The 19,763-nt window shown below is 43.3% G+C and overlaps 4 protein-coding genes across 6 annotated transcripts; all 4 read right to left on the bottom strand.

Moving 5' to 3' along the window:
- Window positions 1-229: 229 nt before the first annotated feature.
- Window positions 230-5,143, bottom strand: vps51 (VPS51 subunit of GARP complex). The gene is made up of 11 exons (XM_077591807.1): window positions 4,712-5,143; window positions 4,288-4,417; window positions 4,055-4,201; window positions 3,753-3,972; window positions 2,744-3,623; window positions 2,454-2,669; window positions 2,288-2,371; window positions 2,001-2,135; window positions 1,777-1,898; window positions 1,189-1,276; window positions 230-1,108 (listed from the first exon to the last, which is right to left on the bottom strand). Exons 1-11 carry the CDS (start codon window positions 4,883-4,885, stop codon window positions 848-850), a joined length of 2,457 nt encoding a protein of 818 aa, XP_077447933.1. The 5' UTR covers window positions 4,886-5,143; the 3' UTR covers window positions 230-847.
- Window positions 5,144-5,403: 260 nt separating this feature from the next.
- frmd8 (FERM domain containing 8) lies at window positions 5,404-9,969 on the bottom strand. The gene is made up of 11 exons (XM_077591808.1): window positions 9,526-9,969; window positions 8,624-8,721; window positions 8,379-8,546; window positions 8,126-8,227; window positions 7,855-7,913; window positions 7,508-7,674; window positions 7,159-7,371; window positions 6,962-7,085; window positions 6,724-6,873; window positions 6,411-6,639; window positions 5,404-6,330 (listed from the first exon to the last, which is right to left on the bottom strand). Exons 2-11 carry the CDS (start codon window positions 8,712-8,714, stop codon window positions 6,218-6,220), a joined length of 1,416 nt encoding a protein of 471 aa, XP_077447934.1. The 5' UTR covers window positions 8,715-8,721; window positions 9,526-9,969; the 3' UTR covers window positions 5,404-6,217.
- Window positions 9,970-10,126: 157 nt separating this feature from the next.
- rom1a (retinal outer segment membrane protein 1a) lies at window positions 10,127-12,643 on the bottom strand. Its single transcript, XM_077591805.1, has 5 exons — window positions 12,478-12,643; window positions 12,111-12,343; window positions 11,614-12,044; window positions 11,300-11,546; window positions 10,127-11,206 (listed from the first exon to the last, which is right to left on the bottom strand). Exons 2-5 carry the CDS (start codon window positions 12,258-12,260, stop codon window positions 10,988-10,990), a joined length of 1,047 nt encoding a protein of 348 aa, XP_077447931.1. The 5' UTR covers window positions 12,261-12,343; window positions 12,478-12,643; the 3' UTR covers window positions 10,127-10,987.
- A 459-nt stretch (window positions 12,644-13,102) lies between these two features.
- LOC144067821 (uncharacterized) lies at window positions 13,103-19,753 on the bottom strand. Of its 3 annotated transcripts, none has more exons than XM_077591802.1 (8): window positions 18,650-19,753; window positions 18,230-18,393; window positions 16,105-18,151; window positions 15,522-15,550; window positions 15,261-15,419; window positions 15,126-15,192; window positions 14,945-15,049; window positions 13,103-14,380 (listed from the first exon to the last, which is right to left on the bottom strand). In XM_077591802.1, exons 2-8 carry the CDS (start codon window positions 18,358-18,360, stop codon window positions 13,580-13,582), a joined length of 3,339 nt encoding a protein of 1,112 aa, XP_077447928.1. In that variant the 5' UTR covers window positions 18,361-18,393; window positions 18,650-19,753; the 3' UTR covers window positions 13,103-13,579. The 3 variants fall into 3 exon arrangements, with proteins under 3 accessions (XP_077447928.1, XP_077447930.1, XP_077447929.1); XM_077591804.1 differs by having other exon boundaries at window positions 16,105-18,148; XM_077591803.1 differs by lacking the exon at window positions 18,650-19,753 and having other exon boundaries at window positions 18,230-18,621.
- Window positions 19,754-19,763: the final 10 nt, after the last annotated feature.

Raw genomic sequence — 19,763 nt, 5'->3', positions numbered from 1 at the left:
TTATGTCACACATTTACAATAATCCGAATGTTGTCTTCATATGCAAAGCCTTTATGGAAATAATTTGAGGGAAATATATTTATTTGAAATATGATTATGTCCAGCGGCCTAACAAACCTCAAAATGGCACCAGAAACAAAGATAATGCAACACATGTATAAATTGAATTAAATGCCCAATCAAATGACATATACAAGCTACTGTACATATAAAACATGGACACTCCATGTATACATTAGTTTTTAATGAAGTGCCAAACATGATTTGTAATCTGATGTTTGAAACAAAAGGACAACCTCCTTATCAATTATTTAGCAGTCATTCAACTCATGTTCATGCAGTTTTCTATTAAAATTTAAATGAGTTCAAATTACATTTTTTTCATCATCTGGCTTCTAATTTAAATGATTTTTTGAGTCTGACAGCGACATAACACTCCCAATTCAACTGGATTGACAGCTATTCGTGTCTATGGTAGCCAATATATTAAGATTTAATTTCAATAAACAAAATATCAAATGTAAGTGTAAGTGCCTTTCCCCAATGTATTTTCATTATATGCATTACAAATTAAATTGCAGTATTTGGAGTACCAAAGAAAGTAATGAATGATAAATATTTTAAGCAAAGGAGCGGAACTAAAATAGCTAGTGTATATTCACGAACAGTCCAGTGTCTGAAATTGCTGTTTTTCTATATTAGTCCACTACTATCTAGCTAGAAAAGCTTTAATGCTATACACCTCACATTTCGTGGTACACTGAACATACTTTCCCACTCCAGTGTTTGATCAAATCCAGTGGTTTTGCGACCCTCCGGTTGGCTATTCATTACCTCACCTTGACCTTCAACCCCGTTCACAAATAACTTCAATGACGCTCTGCTCCATCGGGGTAGGGTCCAGGCAACGGTGGGCGGAGCTCCCTACAATTTCATCCAGCAGGAAATGTACCAAGTTCTCATCAGACACAAAGCGCCACAAGTACATTTGCAGGTAGTGACAGTCAACTTGGATTTGCTGCAGCCCGTAGCGACCAAAAGTACGCAGCCGCACGCACTCCAGGAAGGTCTTCAGGCTGATTTTGATGATCCCCGTCATCACAGAGACCTGAAGCAGAGAAGGATTTATTATTCAAAGTTGGACTTTTTGAGACGGTCTATGTAGATATGACCAAAAAGCGGACTTGCCTTGTTGAACTCCACTGAGCTAAAAATGTCAATTCTTTCCGAAAACAGCTTGTGGATGTTGCTCAATAAACTTGTGTCCATCGGAGCGCTGCAAAGAGAGGCCAAATCATATAATAAAACAATATATAATGTAATATAAATGCCTTGTTCCTACATCTACCTTAAAAACACATCTATGAATATTAGACGTCAGTATAGAGCAGTCATGTATCGCTGCAAAAATCTAAAGAATGAACATTTTTGACCAATAAAGCATTAAAATAATGTCATCAGTATCGAGGACTACTAACGAATGACATGCCGAGAACGATGATGGTGTTGTTCATTCAATTACTGTCAGCTTGATATGGATTTGCAGTCATTGGCAGCCAATCAGTTAGAGGGAGAGAGTTCAAATGGATTAAATGCCTACTTGTGATTAAACCACCCAATAATTGGACGTCTTTTATGGTCAATTGGTATTCAGGTAGTTTAAACAAGGATTTTCGTTTGTAGCCCTGTCAAGTAAAAAAAAAAAGATCTTCCCCTTGTTGATATCCTCGAGCTCTGCCAAGTGGCCTTTAAAAAGGAAATTAAGTATATCCGTACCTTGGTGTGTAGCTAGCAGCATAGCGAGTTTGCTGCCTTGAGCTGCTATAGACTGAGAAAGTCCTTTTGCTTGAGTCACTACTGTGCGCTTTCCTCACACCTTCCTCATATAGAAGACCCACCTAGGGTAACATATAGAATGATGGGGGGGGGGGGGGGGGGGGGGGGGGGTCGGTCAAATGCAAGCAAGCGAAGATGTACGTTAAAAAGGTGAAATTGGTCACCTGCACGTCGATGGATGTGGCGTCCTCCACAACCCTCTTCATCACTGCTCGGACATTTCGGGGCTCGATAGTGTTGACCCAATCTCGTGTTTCCACGCTCTTTCTGAGCATTTGTGAAATAATGAGGCCCTGAACCTGCAGATACGAACATAACAATGTCCTGCGTTCTTTCAAATCGATCATATGCTAATTGTTATTGTTAGTAGAGATTCATGAGCGCCAATGATGGCTTCATTTGACCCCAGTGAATTTTGCAAATGCACCTCATTTTGTATGATTGCATTTACCTTGACGTAATGGTTGAGCAGTTTTTGTGCTGCCTCCCTTGCTTCTGTACATAGGGAAGTCACGGCAGTTGCTGGACTGTGATGCTAAAATTCACAAACGGTAAGAAAAAAAAATGTAAATGTCAAGTTTGGCTTGTAACCCGAGTGCACGATGACAATGTATTACCTGCGCCAGGAACTGTTCATCGGTCAGAGTGAGTATATACGAGATGGTGGAGGTTTCGTAATCCAAACAAAGTCGAGAAAGAAGCAAGAGGAGAGCTGGTGGGGTGGAGCCTCCTTTGTCTCCTGCACTCTCGCAAAACTGACGAGAGGATTGGCACACAAATTTGATGAAGCTGACAACCAGGCTCTCACGGACAACCTGGCAGCAGAATTCCCCCTAAAAGAAGAAAAAAGGCAGTCAGAATAACATTTTTATACGTGTGTATCGGCTAACGTCGTACTTTTCCTCACCTTAAAGTACGGCTTGTTGGAGAAAGTAATGTCCTTGGCTGTGAACAGGTGCACCGATGCTAAAACAGACTTGATCTGGTTGAGGATAGACGCGGACAGGGAGGACAGCAGCTCTGGGAGGCCGCTCGGCGCTTCCCTGCCGGAGGCCGGGCCGCTTAGACGAGACCCCGCCCCCGGAGCGGCCAGCGAGAGACGGGGCGTCGCCAGGGCCTGCCTCACGTCCGTCAGGCTGTCCACGTAGAAAGTCTGGAGGGCGGCCAGGTACTGCTTGACGCGCTCCGTGGCGGCGCGGATCACGATATCCGTTCCACGGGTGGGCACGGAGGAGCCGGGCAGCAGCTTGGTCACCGCCTGAAGCCTGCGGTGGAATCGGTCGAGGGCGCGGACCAAGAGCGAGTTGTCCGCCACGCCTTTTTCCTCTTGGATCCTTCGCTCCACCAGCGAGAAATAGCGAGCTGCCAGGTCGTTGACGAAGTCCAGCAGCTTGCCGTTTGCCATCTGAGCCATATTCTTGGACGCTAGGTCCCCTTTCTGAGCGTGGTTGATGAAAAGTTCTTGATAGGATGTAATGACTAAACACAAGCTGCTGACAAACTCGTTGCAACCTCTGTCGATGAACTCCAGGATGTCAGTATTCGAGGATGTAGGAAGGAGGAGGCTCGTTTTCACCGTGCCGTCGGGCACAGACCGGCTCGACGCATCCTTCGCGCCCGATGCAGATGGGCTCGATCTTATCTCGGCCTCCAGGCCTTGGAGGTCCTGCTGGAGACGCGAGCCGGCATGGCTGAGGAACTTTTCACACAGCTCCTCTGCGGGCTCGTCCAACTGCAATAGCAGCTCCACGCACTCGGATAAGTCTTTAGCACTCGAGCCACCATCCCTAAAACAGCCAATCACACGTGTGTGTGTGTGTGTGTGCGTGTGTGTGTGCGTGTGTGTGTACGTGTGTGTGTACGTGAGCCATTTAGCTGAATTAGGCTGCGTTGTGATCATAGTTTTGTAAACTCACCTGAACTTTTGGCGAAGCTCCAGGGCCAGCTTTTCCATGATGGCATGACAGTCATCCTGGATGCCCTTGAAGGAAGGCAGGTGGCTATATTGCTGCAGCACGCAGCGAGCACGCTGGTGGAAATTCACCGCCTGAGCGTAGGCTTGGAGCTCCAAGCATTTGTTTAGTCTGGCAGGCAGTTCAAACAGAAACTGTAATTTCCTTAACAACGTGTGAACCCCTGAGGAAGAAGCATGAGAAAGCGGGAAAGTGACAATATGTCGGAACAGCAGAACCGAACGGGTGGTGTCGTAGTTGCTCACCTGAGAGTTTTGTAATCTGAGCGTGCATGTCTTCAAGGGTACCGCTGATGTGAGCGCTAAAGTCAGTGATGGTCGCCATGTTTGCAGAAAGACAGTCCATTTCATCCTCCATCTTTTTGAAATCATTCTTCATTTTTCTTATGGTGTCTTGAAAAAGTTAAGGGGATGTGTATGGATTTTGGACAAAACATTTACAGTTGCAATTTGATGAGAAATATATTAAATGCCCTAACCTGTGGCTGATATGAACTTGTTGTAGTTTTCATATACCAGCGTCTGCATGTCGCTATCCAAGGAACGGATCTGCTTGACCATGGTGGTCTCATGATTCATCAGCTCTGCAAGAGAGCATTCTTTTCGAAGCTGAATGAGGACACAAAAGGCTCAGGTCAAGTCACTTAAAGTTATTTTTCAATTCAACGGTTGGACCGTAGACAATCATGGTATGCTTTCATAACTCGAGTATTGATCATCGTGGTACCCAGAGGTTCCCAACCCTAATGCACACTACAATACACAACACAAGAAAATGACATGTATACATTTCCAAGTCGTTGCTAAATGAGAGCTTCTGTGTCACTGCGTCACTCTGAAAAAAATGTATTTCTAATTTGAGAACTTGCTAATGATCACGACTTCAGCCATCCAGTCGCTCACCTTGTTTAAATAGTGTTCTGGGTCGAAATCTGACCCGTTGATGTCACAGGGATCCACCGATTGTGGCTTCTCCTCGATCTTTCCTTCTTCGTTGAGCCCATAATAAAGCTTCAACATGCCGTGCACCCTGCGCTTCCTCTCGGGTTCCTCGGAGGTCGGGACTTCAGCATCCATGACGAGCAATATTGATCAACTGACTAGTCAAATGACGAAGGTGCAGCTAGCAGGAAAATCTACAAGGTTTTCTGACTGACAGCCAAAGTGCGATGTAATGCAGCTGTCCCCGAATATGCCCGTAGTTTTGTTACTTACATGCACGCCGATCTTTTAAAAAACTATAATACCGCATTGAAGACTGTAAGACTGAAGAATGAACACACAAGCCGAAATAATATATCACTTCCGGAATCGTAGCGCAGTGGGCGTTGCTATTTGTTTTACCAAAGATTATGTGCAGGCGAGAGAAACACCGACACATTCGCAAGGGTGTTGTAAGCTAAAACGGATGTGCATGCATGGTGGCCATGTTACATTGACTGACCCTTTGTTTTCATTTGAATTGTAGTATTATAGTTTTGTTGTTTTACTATTTTATCCATTCACAAATATATTCCCCAATAATAAAAGACTAACCGGTAGTGGGGTCCCATTATAATATAGTAATTAGAAAAACAAAGTACTTTTGAAGCTGGTCATAAATAAGCACATATTATAAAAGTAACTTTAATTGGAGAAATCTTAAAAACACCATTAGATAATGTAAAACTCAATTCGTGATGAAATTATAGTGGTCTAAGCAGTAAATAACTAGAGCAACCCCTGTACAGGGAGAATGAATAACTTGGGAGAAATGCCTCAAATATTTCAACTTGTTTCACTTCTCCACTTTGTTGAATGGAAATATTTATATTGCTCACAGAAAAATCAGAAACTAGCAAGCATACCCTCATCGTTCAAAAACCAAGTAGAATATTTGCAATATCCAAAAACAAACACGGATGGATATGTATCAATAGCGTGTCATCAAAATCTCTCAAGTCTGATACAACTGTGCATGGTTTCAATGACTCCCTTATTCGTGCATTACGAAGTGCAATTGTTAAAAGACTTAATAGATGTGCTTAGGAAAAGAAATACAATTAGCCTGCTAAAAAATAATGTGATGACGTCCTACTGCCTGTCAAACAGATCTACCCAATGAGCAGTAGTGTGATAAATATGAAAATTTTCCAAATTACACAGTGTAAAGGTCAAACAAAGGCTTCTCTCAATGTAATTAGGCTGTTGGGAGCACATAATGCCTACTCGTCTTTTGACCCTTTCAGGCATGTCAACTAACTAAACACTTGGTATTAACATATCTAGAAAATATACACAACTAAACATGGTCAAACTAATATGCCTCACTTGGTCCAAAGTCTGTTAAAATGTTTTTGTGTCCATCCCCAGTCCAACTTCTCCTTTAAATGTTCTGTTTTGGTCTTTTGCGAGAAGGAAGCGGAACCTTTAACCCTGTTCCAGGCTATCTGTCACTTGCACGGAAGTGTACATGGCTGTAGTCGTCGGACGTGTGAAAAAAGACGATGCTCTTTTGGGCTTTAAGCATTTGATTTCTTTTCCTGAAAGAATTAAAAAAAAGTTTACCCAGTATTTTTTAACCATTGGCTGGTCTTGTAATGAACAAAGTGGCTCAACTCACCATTGTCGACGTAGTTTATGGTGTTAAGCGAATGGACCCGGCTGCACACGGCGCTGCTTTGCCGGCGCAACATCCCTCGCCGTCCCCCGCGTCCATTCTTGCCGCCGTCGTCTTTTCCGCAGGCTTGTTGTGAACGACTCGCGTCGCCGTCTGTTTCTGCTGCGACCGCTCCCTCGGACATCGACCTCAGCTCCACGCAGAACTCAATGAAGCCGCTCATTAACTCTGCCTAATCGATATACGCACAGTTCAGATGGAGCATGATGAAGAGAAATGATTCATGAAAACTAAATGAAAGAATTCAGTCAGTCACTTGTTTGGAGTAGATCTTGAGCAATTTGTTGACCGGAGTGCCATCTTCATCGCCGTCAAACTCAAGCCACAGGATGTGAGAGTCTCCCTCCTCCTCGGGGTAGCTGTGATCCCAGGAGAGCTCGTTGAAGCGTAGGCCTAGAAGCACATGCTGCGCCGACAACACGAATCAGCGCTCACGATGACAAATGGGAAGTGACTTGCGCATTTTTACAAAGCTGACAAAAATGAGCACACACTTTCTCCTTGATATCCATCACATAGACTCCCTCCAAGGAGATGCCGACATTGACGGCTTTGCGTTTCACTCTTTGGAAGATCCCTGGGTTGGGTTTGTCAATCTCCCCATCAAAAAAGGCACACCTGCAGAGTTCACAAACATGTCAGATTTGAGTTCTTAGTGATTTTTTGGGTAGCTTTAGACAGAATCTCTTACCCGTAATAAGGCAGGGAGTGACACGTGCTGAGGTACTGTTGCAGAAGCTCCGAATGTCGCTGTGGGTCTGCAGATATGTTGATCTTGTTGTACTCCTCCAAAAGATTTTGCTCCAAGCCCGCCTGACGGCTTGACTTTCCCCGAAGCGTAGAGAATAAACCTCCACTTCCCAAAGTCACATGCACCGGTAGGAAAGAAGATAGCTTCTTCTCTCTGTGGTTGGACAGAATGTTGTAGTCATTTGAGCGTGTGTTTGCACAAACTGCCATTTTATTAAAACATTTTTGGAGTTTAGGATGCTGTAGGGTGCGTGATTTTCTAATGACAATAAGCTGTAGCCTTTACTTACCGTATAGTAGTAGTCAACGTCTGCTTGTCCAGGCCTGTCCCTTTATCGAGAGCAAGAGACAGGCCTCCAAGGGCGGTCCAATGTTCAGGGTCGCAGGGGTATCGTCCCATGATAATGTTGTTCTTAGCCTCTTCATACAGAAGTCGTAGCACTCCCTTATCTTCTATCTGCAGAGAATGATTATACTTAACTCAATATCAAGGTAGGCCAGAGTAACTAAAGTGTTTTTGATTTTTTTTTTTTAAACAACAAAATCCTGCTTTATTTTATTTAAGAGTATGATGAAATTGAAAAGGAAAAACATTTTTTATTTATCCTTCATTGACAAGGATAAAGCTCAAAAGTACCTGCAGCTCTTTAGATTTTGGATAAAAAACATTTCGGCGGTACTGGAGACAAGGCTCATCTGAGGAGAGAAGAGAAATATTTAAGTATAGAAAGGGGAAGAAAGGTTGCTAAAAGAATGGGATTAGTGCAACGATATCTTAAAACTTTTTATCGACATTTTACAGGTCTATCCTCTTAATACCACAAAGAGCTGTTTTTGCAATACGCGTTTTGGCCCGCAGAGAGCTCTAATTTGCGTTGACTTGCAGCATTCGTGCTTCTATCATTTACCTTGTGAAATGTCTTCATCTGAGGCTTCTGTGAAGCGATACAGCAGATCTTGCCATTGCCGACAAAGCTTGTACGGCTGATGTCTCGTCTTTAATTGCAGCTCTGTTGATGAAAAGAGCAAGTTCAGAGAGCAAGTAAAGAGTTTCTTTAGTGTGTGAATGTGTGATTCCTAGGAAAATATCATACTATTTGTCGACGAATGAAAGTCCTACTTAAAAGTGTCCATATTTGTTTTAAATTAATTTTTCATTACCAAGTAGGGGGGAAGACAGCCAAAAGGCAAAGACATCCTGAGCACTTTCAGGAATGCTGAGAGCTTCTCGGACAGAGCGTCCCAACTCTTGTACATTGATGCTGCTGAGCCCTTCAACTGATAGTTGTACTGCGGTTTCACCAAATAGGTATATCAGCACATCTTGCGCTTGGAGGAAAACACGGGTAAAAATGTAAGCAAGCAAATAATGAGGAGTATTTCAAATAGTTTCTCATTGAACTTACAATGTGAGAATGTAACAGAAGACGCAACACTTCCTCTTTGTGACTGATCATCTGACAAGTCTGGCGGGACGCTACACTCATCTCCTTCCATCTCCAATCTGAAACACATTAAAGACTCGGCTTACACTTCCGCAAACAACAGAACTGAGAACAAGAATGCGTTTAATAAAATGGACTTGAGTTTGAGTCCTGCTTAGAAACACACAACAACAGCACAATCACCATCACAAACACTTACAATCTTAAATCACTATAAATTCCTCAACAATAAATAATTAATAATGTAAATGACCTACACGATTGCGTTCCTCCCTTCCGACACATTATCTTCCATTTCTGAATTTTAAATGAGTTGAACGAGAAATGATGCCCAGTTTTGTCAGAGGTGTTTATGTATTCATCTTGCAGCATTAATATTAGCATCATCATGTATGAGTGTCGCTCTAAATTGAGAATTGTAAGATAGCCAGTGAAAATAACTTATTGACGCGGAATTCTCGTTTATTCTTAATGTGTCAGCGGTCGTCTGCCCATCAACAAGGAATTCCACAAGGCTGAGTTCACCGCTATAATGCTAGCATCAGCCCTAACTTGTGCTAAGTATTAGCTAGGCTAGGAACAAGAGCTAAGTAGCTCAATATATATTAAAGTCAATTCTACCCAGTATATCTACACAAATCAATTGATAAAACCGCCATTCACACTCACATCATTTAACGTTTTTAGTTAAAGTGCGAAGATGAGGACTCAATTAATCACATTGTATTTTTAGGCAACAATATTGACTCAATCACTGGTTAGGCCTTCTACTTGCCAAACATCTCAAATGATTTATATTGATGACTTTTACGAACATGACATGATAGCTATTAGCATGTAGAAGAACAACATTTAAGACCTACCTGTCAGCTGGCTGATTTTGTCGCTCCACTTTTCCGTCTGTCTCTGGGCATGAACTATTATAGCTTCATGTACTGTCGACACGTACAAAAATGCACAAGCACCTTCGTGTTATTCCTTACGCCCTCGATGTTTGTTTGAAACTAGCTTTTCCGGGGAAGCACGAGCGATACAAAGTGTACAAACGACGGAGGAAACGTTCATTGTGACCGATTGTTTCTTGGGCGTGACAACTCCGTTCAAATACTGGAATACTATTATCTTAAAAAAAAACTACTTGCCTCTAAAGTACATTTGAAACAATGTTTACAACGTAACCCGAAATAAACATTATAAAGTGCAGTTGAATCCGGAGACTCCTGAGTGTATAAATGTTTTTTTCGGATATGACGAATGTAAAATATTGAGTCGTCATGTTACAAGCGCGCAGGAGTATGACGTAAATTCATCACGTGATTTACGACGTCACTGCTGCTAAATGAGTGCAGTTGACTAGTTTTTCCATTTGTCTTGTGTTTGTAATTGTTTAAATGAAGTTTATTATTCCATTAAAAGCGAGCCAGATTGAAGGGCCAAGAATGATTAAATACAGAATTACACCGGTCACAATTAGTATCATATTTTATTTTTATTTTTAGTCGTGTTAAGTTTATTTATAACATTACAACAAATACTAACTAACTAAAATTTGGTTATGGTATGAGACTGCAAAGGCAGCAGGTATAGAATTAACAAATGAGATTACCATAGTTTACCAGGCATCAAACTAGAGGACACTCTTCATTTATTTAATTGGATTATAATTTAATCTGTGCTAATCTAACTGTTCCCATTACAGGAACAAGAGGATCAATTAATGATAGGTGACAACTCTATATTGTTTAAAAAAATTCTAGGTCTACTACCTAGTAGCACCTTCAAATTCAATATTCTCATGCATAATTCACATTAGAGTCCTTCTTTCATAAAAATATCGAATCAAAACATGTTTTTGAAAAAACGCTGGTATTTTTTTAATGGTTTTCCACTAGATAACAATTTTTTGCAGTGTAACCTTTTTATTAGTATACTGCAGTTTGTTTACTCCCTGGTTAAAGTAAAGATAAAATAGCAATAAAATAATAACAGACTATATTTGTTGTGTGTGTGTTTGTAAATGCAAAGAAAGATTAGGCATATAACAAACATTTAAAAAGACACAATCCATACTGTAGCATGTTCATGTATTTTGGGTGTATTAGTCGTGTGACTATGGATGATTGAGGAAAAATTGTAAAAAATTGTTTTCTTTTGAGTTATATTGATATACTTAACATGGATTCCAAATTTACTTGAGAACATGCATTAATTTGTCGTACGGTATGCGGTCACCTGAAAATGTAAATTAAAGCCCCAAACCACATTTAAAATTGATTTTTTTTACCCTTCACAAAATCTATTTACACATGTGCACAACCTGGGTGTTTAGTTGGAAGATGGGCCTGCTTTCTCATCCGTAGTCGTGCCCTCCTGAACATGATTTTTGAACAGCAGGAACTTAAGAACTGGATCAAAGTACTCCATGAAGGTGTCCTTCACACCCTTCTCCAGCAAGTATCCTTCTGTTTCAATTTCTGTGTTCTCCTTCCCAGCGACTGCCTCCATCGAAGTCTGCAGGAAGCGCAAACTCACCAGCACGGAACCCTATAATGGAGGAATCCAATTGTTATCACGTTAGCTTTTAACGCCAAAAGCAAAATTTGCCAAACATCTTATTAGAAGATCCTGTTCTAATACCTGAAGGAGGAAGACTGACAGCACTCCGGCCCCGATGGTGTTCATCAGCCCCATGTAGTAATTGACCAAGGCCTCCCTGCAGCCTCGCAAGTAGATGTTAAGCTCCTCCGTTTCGTACTCGTAGGTGTAATGAGCCGAATTGTTGGTGAGGAGATACTGGATGCAAGGTCTAGGGGAACTGGGATTGCAGCAACTGAACGGGACTCCGTCCACCAGGTATCGCCCGTCCACATTGCTCTTGACCCGGCTGGAGAAACAAGCCATATTTGGATTAAGTCATCCATCCATTCCACGATTCCTCCAACGCTACTTACACTTTGACTTCCTTGGCGTTGAAGTCAAGGTAGCGATTGCTGACCCACTGGACCTCGAACCAGTCCCTGTGGTCATTGTTTCCGCAACACTGAAACTCCATCTGCAAGCGGTCGATATTCTGCTTCTGGAAACAGCGCCCCGGGGTGTCTGTGTCTTTATAGAAGCGGATGCCGTTCTTCAGGCCGACTTTCAGAGAAGACTCCAGACTGCCCTTCATGGCGTAGCTCATGATGACGGCGAGCAGCATGAGGACGGTGAAGAAACAGGAGACGGCGAAGTAGGGCTTCAGAAAGGTCTTCCAGCGAGGGAATCGCCCAGCGTCAAGGGCATCTTGACAGATCTTCGAGGCAAAGTAGTTGATGCCCAGGGAGGCCAGCCCGACAACCATGAGCGTGTTGGGTACGATGTGTATGTCCGCGTTATCCATGACCTGCGGTCAAATATCAAGTCAGAGATAATACAACAAGTGAAATTACAACATTTATGGAGAATTTACTTCCGCTCTCCTCCGGAGTTCCGCCTTGAGGATGCACCCGAGGGTGAAGGTCATACCCCCGGCTACCGTGGCACACCAGGAAAGCAGCCACAGTCCCTGGGCTAGTTTCACCCTTTTCTGAAAGGGGAACTTCATCTTCATCACCACCATGGTTGCGGCGAGGGGCTCTTCGCTTACGGAGGGGAGTAGGGGAAGGAGAACGCTGGATCGCGGGAGGACGAGGCTTTTTTGCCCTGACGGGAGAAAAAAGTAAGCAGAACAGGACTGAACTCGAGCAAGTAAAAAAGCAGGTCATTTCCACTTTAAGGTCTAGAGGATTCAAAAGTACATCAATACAATTTACAGGCATTAGTTTGTTAATATTCACCTTATTTGTTTCCCTAAAAAAATCCGGGGGGAAAAAAGTCCACAAATAACCACCGACCACGGCGTACCTCCACAGTGGATTTGGCAAACCTGAATGCAGGGAGCGTCTTACCGTTAATGCCTTCCTATCCTATTAAACTGGTCTCAGGATCTGGGCTATTGTCTGCTCAGCATCCATCATACTCATACAAGGGGAGGACAAAGATGACAAAATGGATTTAACCAAGTGAGAGAGAGAAAGAGAGTGGTGACTGTTTAACCCTATATACTAAAGCACATCTAACACTCTCCGTGGTGCTGAAATGTGAACTATTTATTGTTGTCAATGTGAGATGCTTATAAATTATATTAAAAATAGGAAAACGTTTTCTGCATCGTACATAATAAATATGAATATGTCCTGAGATCCCCTAAAAAAGTCATCTGAGGTCTTTGAGGATCGATAGGCTGACCCAGATTTCTGTATAGAGCATTGTGCATCAAGTACATCCCGTAATATCCATTATCAATACTTACCACATCCCGTGCAGGGTCAGTGGGTGGAGTCTACATCGGCGGACACTGGGGAAATGCAGATGACCAGTCGGGACATAGTGAGAACTGTGGAAAAGCATATTTCTAATAAATGTTTATCAGTGCCTTTATTTGCGGTTAGTTACAATACATGGCCAGAGAAAATGTCTTATGCTGAATATATACGTAATTCCCCTGGCAGGTGAGGTATTGTTACAGAGGTAAGATATTTACACAGAAAAGCATGAATAGTTTCAAAAAACAAACAAAAAACAAGAACACTACCTCTGTCCCATATTAACTTATTGACTACTTAAGCATTGACGAGATAGTGTCGTAAAGGTATTTTAGGATTATGCTTAACATTCAGAGGTAAGGGTAAGATTTTTCGATATACATGAACAGATCTTCAAAAAATACAATGTGTTTTCAAGATTAAAAAGCAAATCCGATCAAGGAATTTGCAAAGAAACAGCAAACTAAATTCTAGTTTTACAGGACCCGGGTGGAAAATAAAATGAAAGCATTTCATTCTGATTGAGCTACAGAGTCAGGCAGAAGACCCCGCAGGCCGTGTGTTTGACACGGTATCAAAGTTGCGTTTGCTCCCCCCCTAAGACCTCCTCCGCCATTCCTTCCGTCCAGCCGTGCAGTTCCGACCTGCTCTGACAAATTCCTCCAATGGGCTGCGGCTCAAAGCTAAACTGGTGGAGCATCCGTTCAACCGACTGCAGACTGCAGGGAGCGCTTTCCGCCCCGTCCCCGTTGTTGTTCGTTCTCCAATGATGAATGATCTCGTCGTCTAAATCTAAATCGCCGTTGGCTTCGTCGGCGGGCTGGTGGAGGTCCATCATGGCTTCCGTGCCCCTCAGCTCCTTGGGCATTTGATGGCACGCCAGCGGGATCTCCTCCAGGCTCGCTGACCTTATCAGTACGGTGGAGCCAACATTGGGGCTCGTGGCGATCCTAAACGCGCTCTCGCCTGGCAAACTGGACGGGCTCAGGATGGCCGGCGGGGCGGGTAACATTTCATTGTGAATGGTGAACTGGAGATGAGGTATTTGCAGAGGTCGAGGAGATTGAAGTCGGATGATTTCTTCACCTCCCGACTCGCTGTCTTTGTCCACGTCGCCGTCCCCGCGCATCCACGTTTGGCTTCTGCTGGATCCCGTCAGTATAAATCGGGGGATCTCGTCGCCCATTTCCGACCAGTCGGACTCTTCCTCCTCCGGGACCGATCCCAGGCATTGCTCCTGCCCCGCGGCTTTGACTTTTTCGTAGTTTTGCCCGTCCATGAATTGGACCGGCGGAGGGGCGAGAGGAAGCATGACTTGATTGATGGGATCGTCTGGGTGAAAACGCTCGATGCTTTTGTGCTGCGCCGAATTGACCTGAGAAGAAGATTGAGCATGGGAATGACAATTGGTTCTCACTGCATTGTGTACCGTATTTTTCACACTTTTTTCATAACTTGGATGGTCCTGCGACTTTTTTTATTACTCTGACCGCCAACAGCTTGTTATGTTGTATTATTAAGGCAATTGATATCCCAAAAACTGATATGTAACATTAACAGGTGCTTATTTTGCCTGTCATTGTACGATTACTTTCACATATACTGTTGTATAACATATACTCCATTGCAACTTAATTTATATAGTAAATATATTATGCATTGTGTCTTCTTTGGCTAATGTGACTTAAAGTCCAAAAATAGCACATATGAAATGCAAAACATTGCTAAAACAAAATCCAACTTATTTTCTTCATTGATTGGCTGTCATTGACGGTGATAGACGTCCAATCTTTCGTTCATTCGCCGCTCCCAGTTAAGATGGATTGGACGTCTAGCGCTGTCAATGGTGCTGAAACATGAGCATTGTGTCACTAGTTAAATCATTTTACTATTGTTTAATGTCATCCTCCCTTACACATTAGAAAAAAATAAATCTTACGTTCATTGTGTCCACATTGTTGGCAAAGTTTGCAGGGGCCATTTGTTCCGTCAACACTGAAATACGTCGGCTAAGCCGTTGACGCTCTCCTTCCATGCTTCTAGTCTATCCAAGTAGAACAGATAAAATGTCAATCACTACAAGTCATTTTCACCAACTCAGTCCAAAAACCAGACCTTACCACAGAGTTGAGTTTTTGCTCCAGTAGGCTATTTGTTTGCTGCGTGGACGAACAGTTCTCGTGGAGTCTAAAAACAAGTCAGAAGATTTTTCAATTCCATTAAAAGCTATTTTCAAGCATGTTTACAACATTTACATTTTGAAACTCTCAGTGAGGTCACTCAATTCTGCTCTCGTCCTCTGGAGTTCCTCTTCCAGAAGCTTATGGCTGCTTAAAAATTCTCCAAAACACTCCATTTTGACAGCCTGCTTCAAAAGATTCTGGTGCAGACCTTCGTTTTTGTTCTCTAGAACCCTTCAAAGGAAAAGACAAAGAAAAAAAGTTAGCCATTTAATTTTAAAAAATAGATCTATACATAGATGAGATCTTTCTTTTTTTTTTTTTCACTATACTTACTTAATCTTGTCTGTTCCATGTGTTGGCTCCTGGATAAAGGCGAACAAGAACATATTCAGAAAGAGCCGAGACATTTGTGGAAAATCATTATTAGAGGACTATTTTTTTAATGATAATTCTGGGAGTGCAAGAGATTTTTTAACTTTTTTTTTTTTAGTACTGGGCTAAAAGTGTTGCTAATTTGAATAGCACTCATTTCACTGCCATTGACATTATTGAATGACTCACATTTTTTTATGTAAAGAAAAAAACGTTACTTTAATTGACACTGAAAATTCAATAGGGTGCAAATGATTGCGAGTCTTACATAACTATCAAGCAATCTGAACATGGAAATTATTGATTTGGCTTTTAGGATTCAGTAACATAACTGATGGTGTCGAGAATTTGACTCACTGCCTGCCATTGATAACCACTGACGTCCAATCCATTGAATGAGCAATGAATTAAAAATGATTTATTTCACCCTTCACATCATAATATATTGGCCGTCTAACACTGTCAATAGCAGTCACCAAAGTGATAAAACGGGGAATGTGAATTTCAACTCTATATAATTGTTCATTAAATATTCATGCCATACTTGCGGTATTGACGGGCCGGTGAAGTCGGTTTGTTCCTCAACTCGACCTGTTTTTTTTGAGGAGTCAAGCTTGCAAGCGAGAACGTCCTTCTGTTGTGGAGGTTGACGACCATCGGATTCTCCATCGACGTGCTGGTCCTGATGTTCGGGAGCCTTTTGAGGGCACGTTGGACGTGGCTTGGAATGACCGATGCGGCTACGGTGGGCTTCGTGCTGGGGATGATTGCTTGGGCTTCTGTGGTCTCCGTGGTGGTGCTGGTGGTGAGCACCATCTCTTTCGTGGTGTTTCTGCAGATGGCCTTCCTTTTGAGGTCCTTCAAGATTTCGACCGTGTTTGTCTGCGTGATAATGGGGAGGATGTGGACTGCGATGGGCTCCGTGGCGGTGTTCTTGATGGGAACCCTTGCTCGCTTCATTGTCAGGTTGATGCGATTCGTTCGGTTCATCTCCCTGGTGATGCTGAGAGTTCGGGCTGGGGGGGTTTCCACGTTGTTGAGGATGGCCTGACCTGTGAGGTTCTCCGCGGCGATCAAATTCACTAGTTTGAGATCTCGGGTGGTCTCCGTGGAGTGGAGCTTCGCCGTGGTGATCGGCATAATTCTCTTTTGAATTGGGATGGCGGGCATGGTGATGTTTGGACTTGGGGTGGTCGCCGCTTTGGACTTGGTTGGCTTGGCGTGGTGTGGTTGGACGTTTTGTTTTGGAATGATTGCCGCGGTGTTCTTTGCGGTGCTGTGACGAGCTATCGGAAATCGGATGTCGAGTGGCGGCCTGGTTGCGGCTCGGTTGCTCGCAGTGATGCGTGTTGGAAAAGCGACCGTCTCCGTGGCTGTAATAGCCACGATGATGGAAATGGGGGTCACCTTTCTGGTGAGCGGCCACGTTGCGGTAGTCGGAGCGATTGCAGGGAGTCGAAACGCCATAGCGGTCACCGTCACGCTCGTCTTCGTGGTAATGGCGTGTTGAATGTTTGCTGGGATGAGAACCGGAACTCTCGCAATCTCCGCGATCGGGATAAAAAACAGGAGTGTAACATCTGCGCTGATGGGGATGATGACCTTTGTGACGGGAGGGATAACTCGGGCTGTGGCGGTCGCTACGGTGACGACAATGACGAGTACGATCTCCCGAAATCCGACCGCGTCGCTGTTTGTCGTAAGGTGGACGGGAGCGACGTGAAGAAGTTTGAGACCACGACGAATGCTGGTCCAAACAGTTTAGATCGGTGCAGCTCCTGGGCCGAGATTCCACGTCAGCGAACGAGTCGGGAGAGCCGTGGCTGCGGCGGTGGCGGGACGACTTGGAGTTTGGAACCTGGGTACGGGAACGCTGGCTAGAGTTGGCGGAGTCGGCGCTGACGGGGCGACTCCTCCTTCTCTCCACGCTACTCTCGGATTTCCTAGATCTAACGGACGCGGGCTCCACGCCGCTGGCTTTCTGGGCGCCCGTCACGCCCAGAGTGGTGAGTCTCATTGGGCTGAGCACTTGGCGAGTGATCTCGTTGAGAAAGGCGGAGAACTTCATTTTCTCCTTCATCAGATTCTTTTTGACTTCACTTTTTCTTCGGTCCTCTTCTTCCTGGTTGGCAAAAGAGCGCTGTTCCCGGGGATGGGTGAGAGCCTCCATTGACTTGGATTTGCGGATACTCTCGCCGGTTTTCCTCTGGGTGCCTTTCGATCGTTTCTGCTTGCCCACGCGGCTTCGGTGATCGCTCCAAGTTGCGCTGTCGTCTACATATTTGGGCTTTTCGGAAAGGTTATTGCATGAGAGGGAATGCGGGGGTCTACGGAGGAGAAATGTATCCGAACCGTCGGTGCTACTCTCTGACGAGAGGCTCGAGGTGGAGGAAGAGTTGGATGAGGAAGAACCTGAAGAGGAGGCGGTGCTTGAGGAGGACGAAGGGGATGAAGAACCGTAAGAAGACGTGAAGGAAGTTTCAGAGAGAGAAGGACGGCCATGGTTTGGCTTGGTGTAGTAACCGTGAGAACGACGCCGACGAGGGGCGCAATCGCTCAGCAAGCTGTCCTCTTCTGTGGAAAGCATGCTACTTTGGAAAGAGAAAGTCAAATCAGTCACAACAGGCAAGTCAAGGAAGGAATTTAAAAAGATATTCGAATTGACGTACTCTTGGTAGACATTTTCCGGCGGGTGGATGCTTTGTTGTTGATGGCGGTTTTGCTTATTGTGATGACGCTTCATTTGATGAGATTTGCCCTCTGCTTTGTGGTTCTTGACTTTTTCTTGCTGGTCACACATGGCTCAAGTCTTCACTTAAAATATACAGGTGGTCTGATAATAGGAGGGAAATATTTAAGTCAGAAAATGGACTGTTGAGTAGTCAGAGTAAAAGCAATTGCAAACATAACTAATACAAATACTAGAAGCCATTTATATTTACATTTAAAATAACAGAAAAGGTACATTTACAAAACTTGCATATACTAGTTGAAATAAATTTATAGTGTAGCCACAGACTGTTAGAAATTGCATTACCTGACAAATTCATTCACCTATGGGATAAAGCAGTTAATATATATTTACTTACATTTTCGGTTGAAGCACAGATGTTCACTGATGCTTTGTACCAGGAGCAAAATGACTGAAATTCTGCGGGATGCCCTTTCTAATTGAACAGTGGGGTGTGTGTGTGTGTGTGTGTGTGTGTGTGTGTGTGTGTGTGTGTGTGTGTGTGTGTGTGTGTGTGTGTGTGTGACACACAGAAGCTCTCAATTCGATAAACTTCAGCCTCGTCAATGACAGAGAGGTCAATTGTTAGCGTCATGCTGACGTACAGCACTTTACTAGTACCGTAAGGAAAAATCTCTGTCTATAAGATACAATACAATATACATTGACATTTGTTTTTGAAAGTCAAAATTATTCTTCGGTCTCGTGAGAGAAGAAAGAAATAAGAAATAAGCAGTATAACAATCATTTTGTATGCATGTGGCAACATATTGATCCGGATGCCCCTATTATGTCAGTGCAATGGGCAATCTAATGCTCAAACTTAGTGAGAAATGCATTGAATTCCAATAGAATGACAATTCAACCATAAAATCTTGCATTAATTAAAAGCTGGAAACTTTTGTTTTGTGGTGAAGATGAACAGATAAAACTCATACAAGTATATCAGCGACCTTCCTTTTGTTATGACGGGTTTAGGTCATGTCATGAATTAACTCATTAGCGGCAATTGGTCGACATCTGATCCGAAAGGACAAACGAACCGAACCGATGCTCTCGGTCTATCGCTGTCAAAGGCACGGAGGAACGACCAGTAAACTGCATTTGATGTCAAAGGCAATGAATGAATGATTTAGAACCATCGCCATCGGCACCAACAATTATCAATGGAAAATGGCTCATAACAATGGGAAAACTTTTACGAACAGTTAAATAAGCGCAACGGAAATTCGGAAGTTTAAAAAATAAATAAATAAAATGCACGTACTGCAAACACAATGTACTTTTGAATAATTCCAATCAGGCTTGCCTCGCCCGGGGTTATTATTGAGATCCCACTCAACAGCATAAGCTACCCTCAAATGATCAAACGCATGAGTAACATTAAATGTGGTACTCTGGAAGTGTTAGGAGAGTTCCAGAATTAATACTGGGAACAAAGACAGTCTCTCTACTTTGAAGAGGATTTGCTG

Source organism: Stigmatopora argus, chromosome 22 (genome assembly GCF_051989625.1).
Source record: "Stigmatopora argus isolate UIUO_Sarg chromosome 22, RoL_Sarg_1.0, whole genome shotgun sequence".
Lineage (NCBI taxonomy): Eukaryota > Metazoa > Chordata > Actinopteri > Syngnathiformes > Syngnathidae > Stigmatopora > Stigmatopora argus.
The sequence above is the reverse complement of the archived record's forward strand: the minus strand, read 5'-3'. Positions and strand labels throughout refer to the sequence as shown.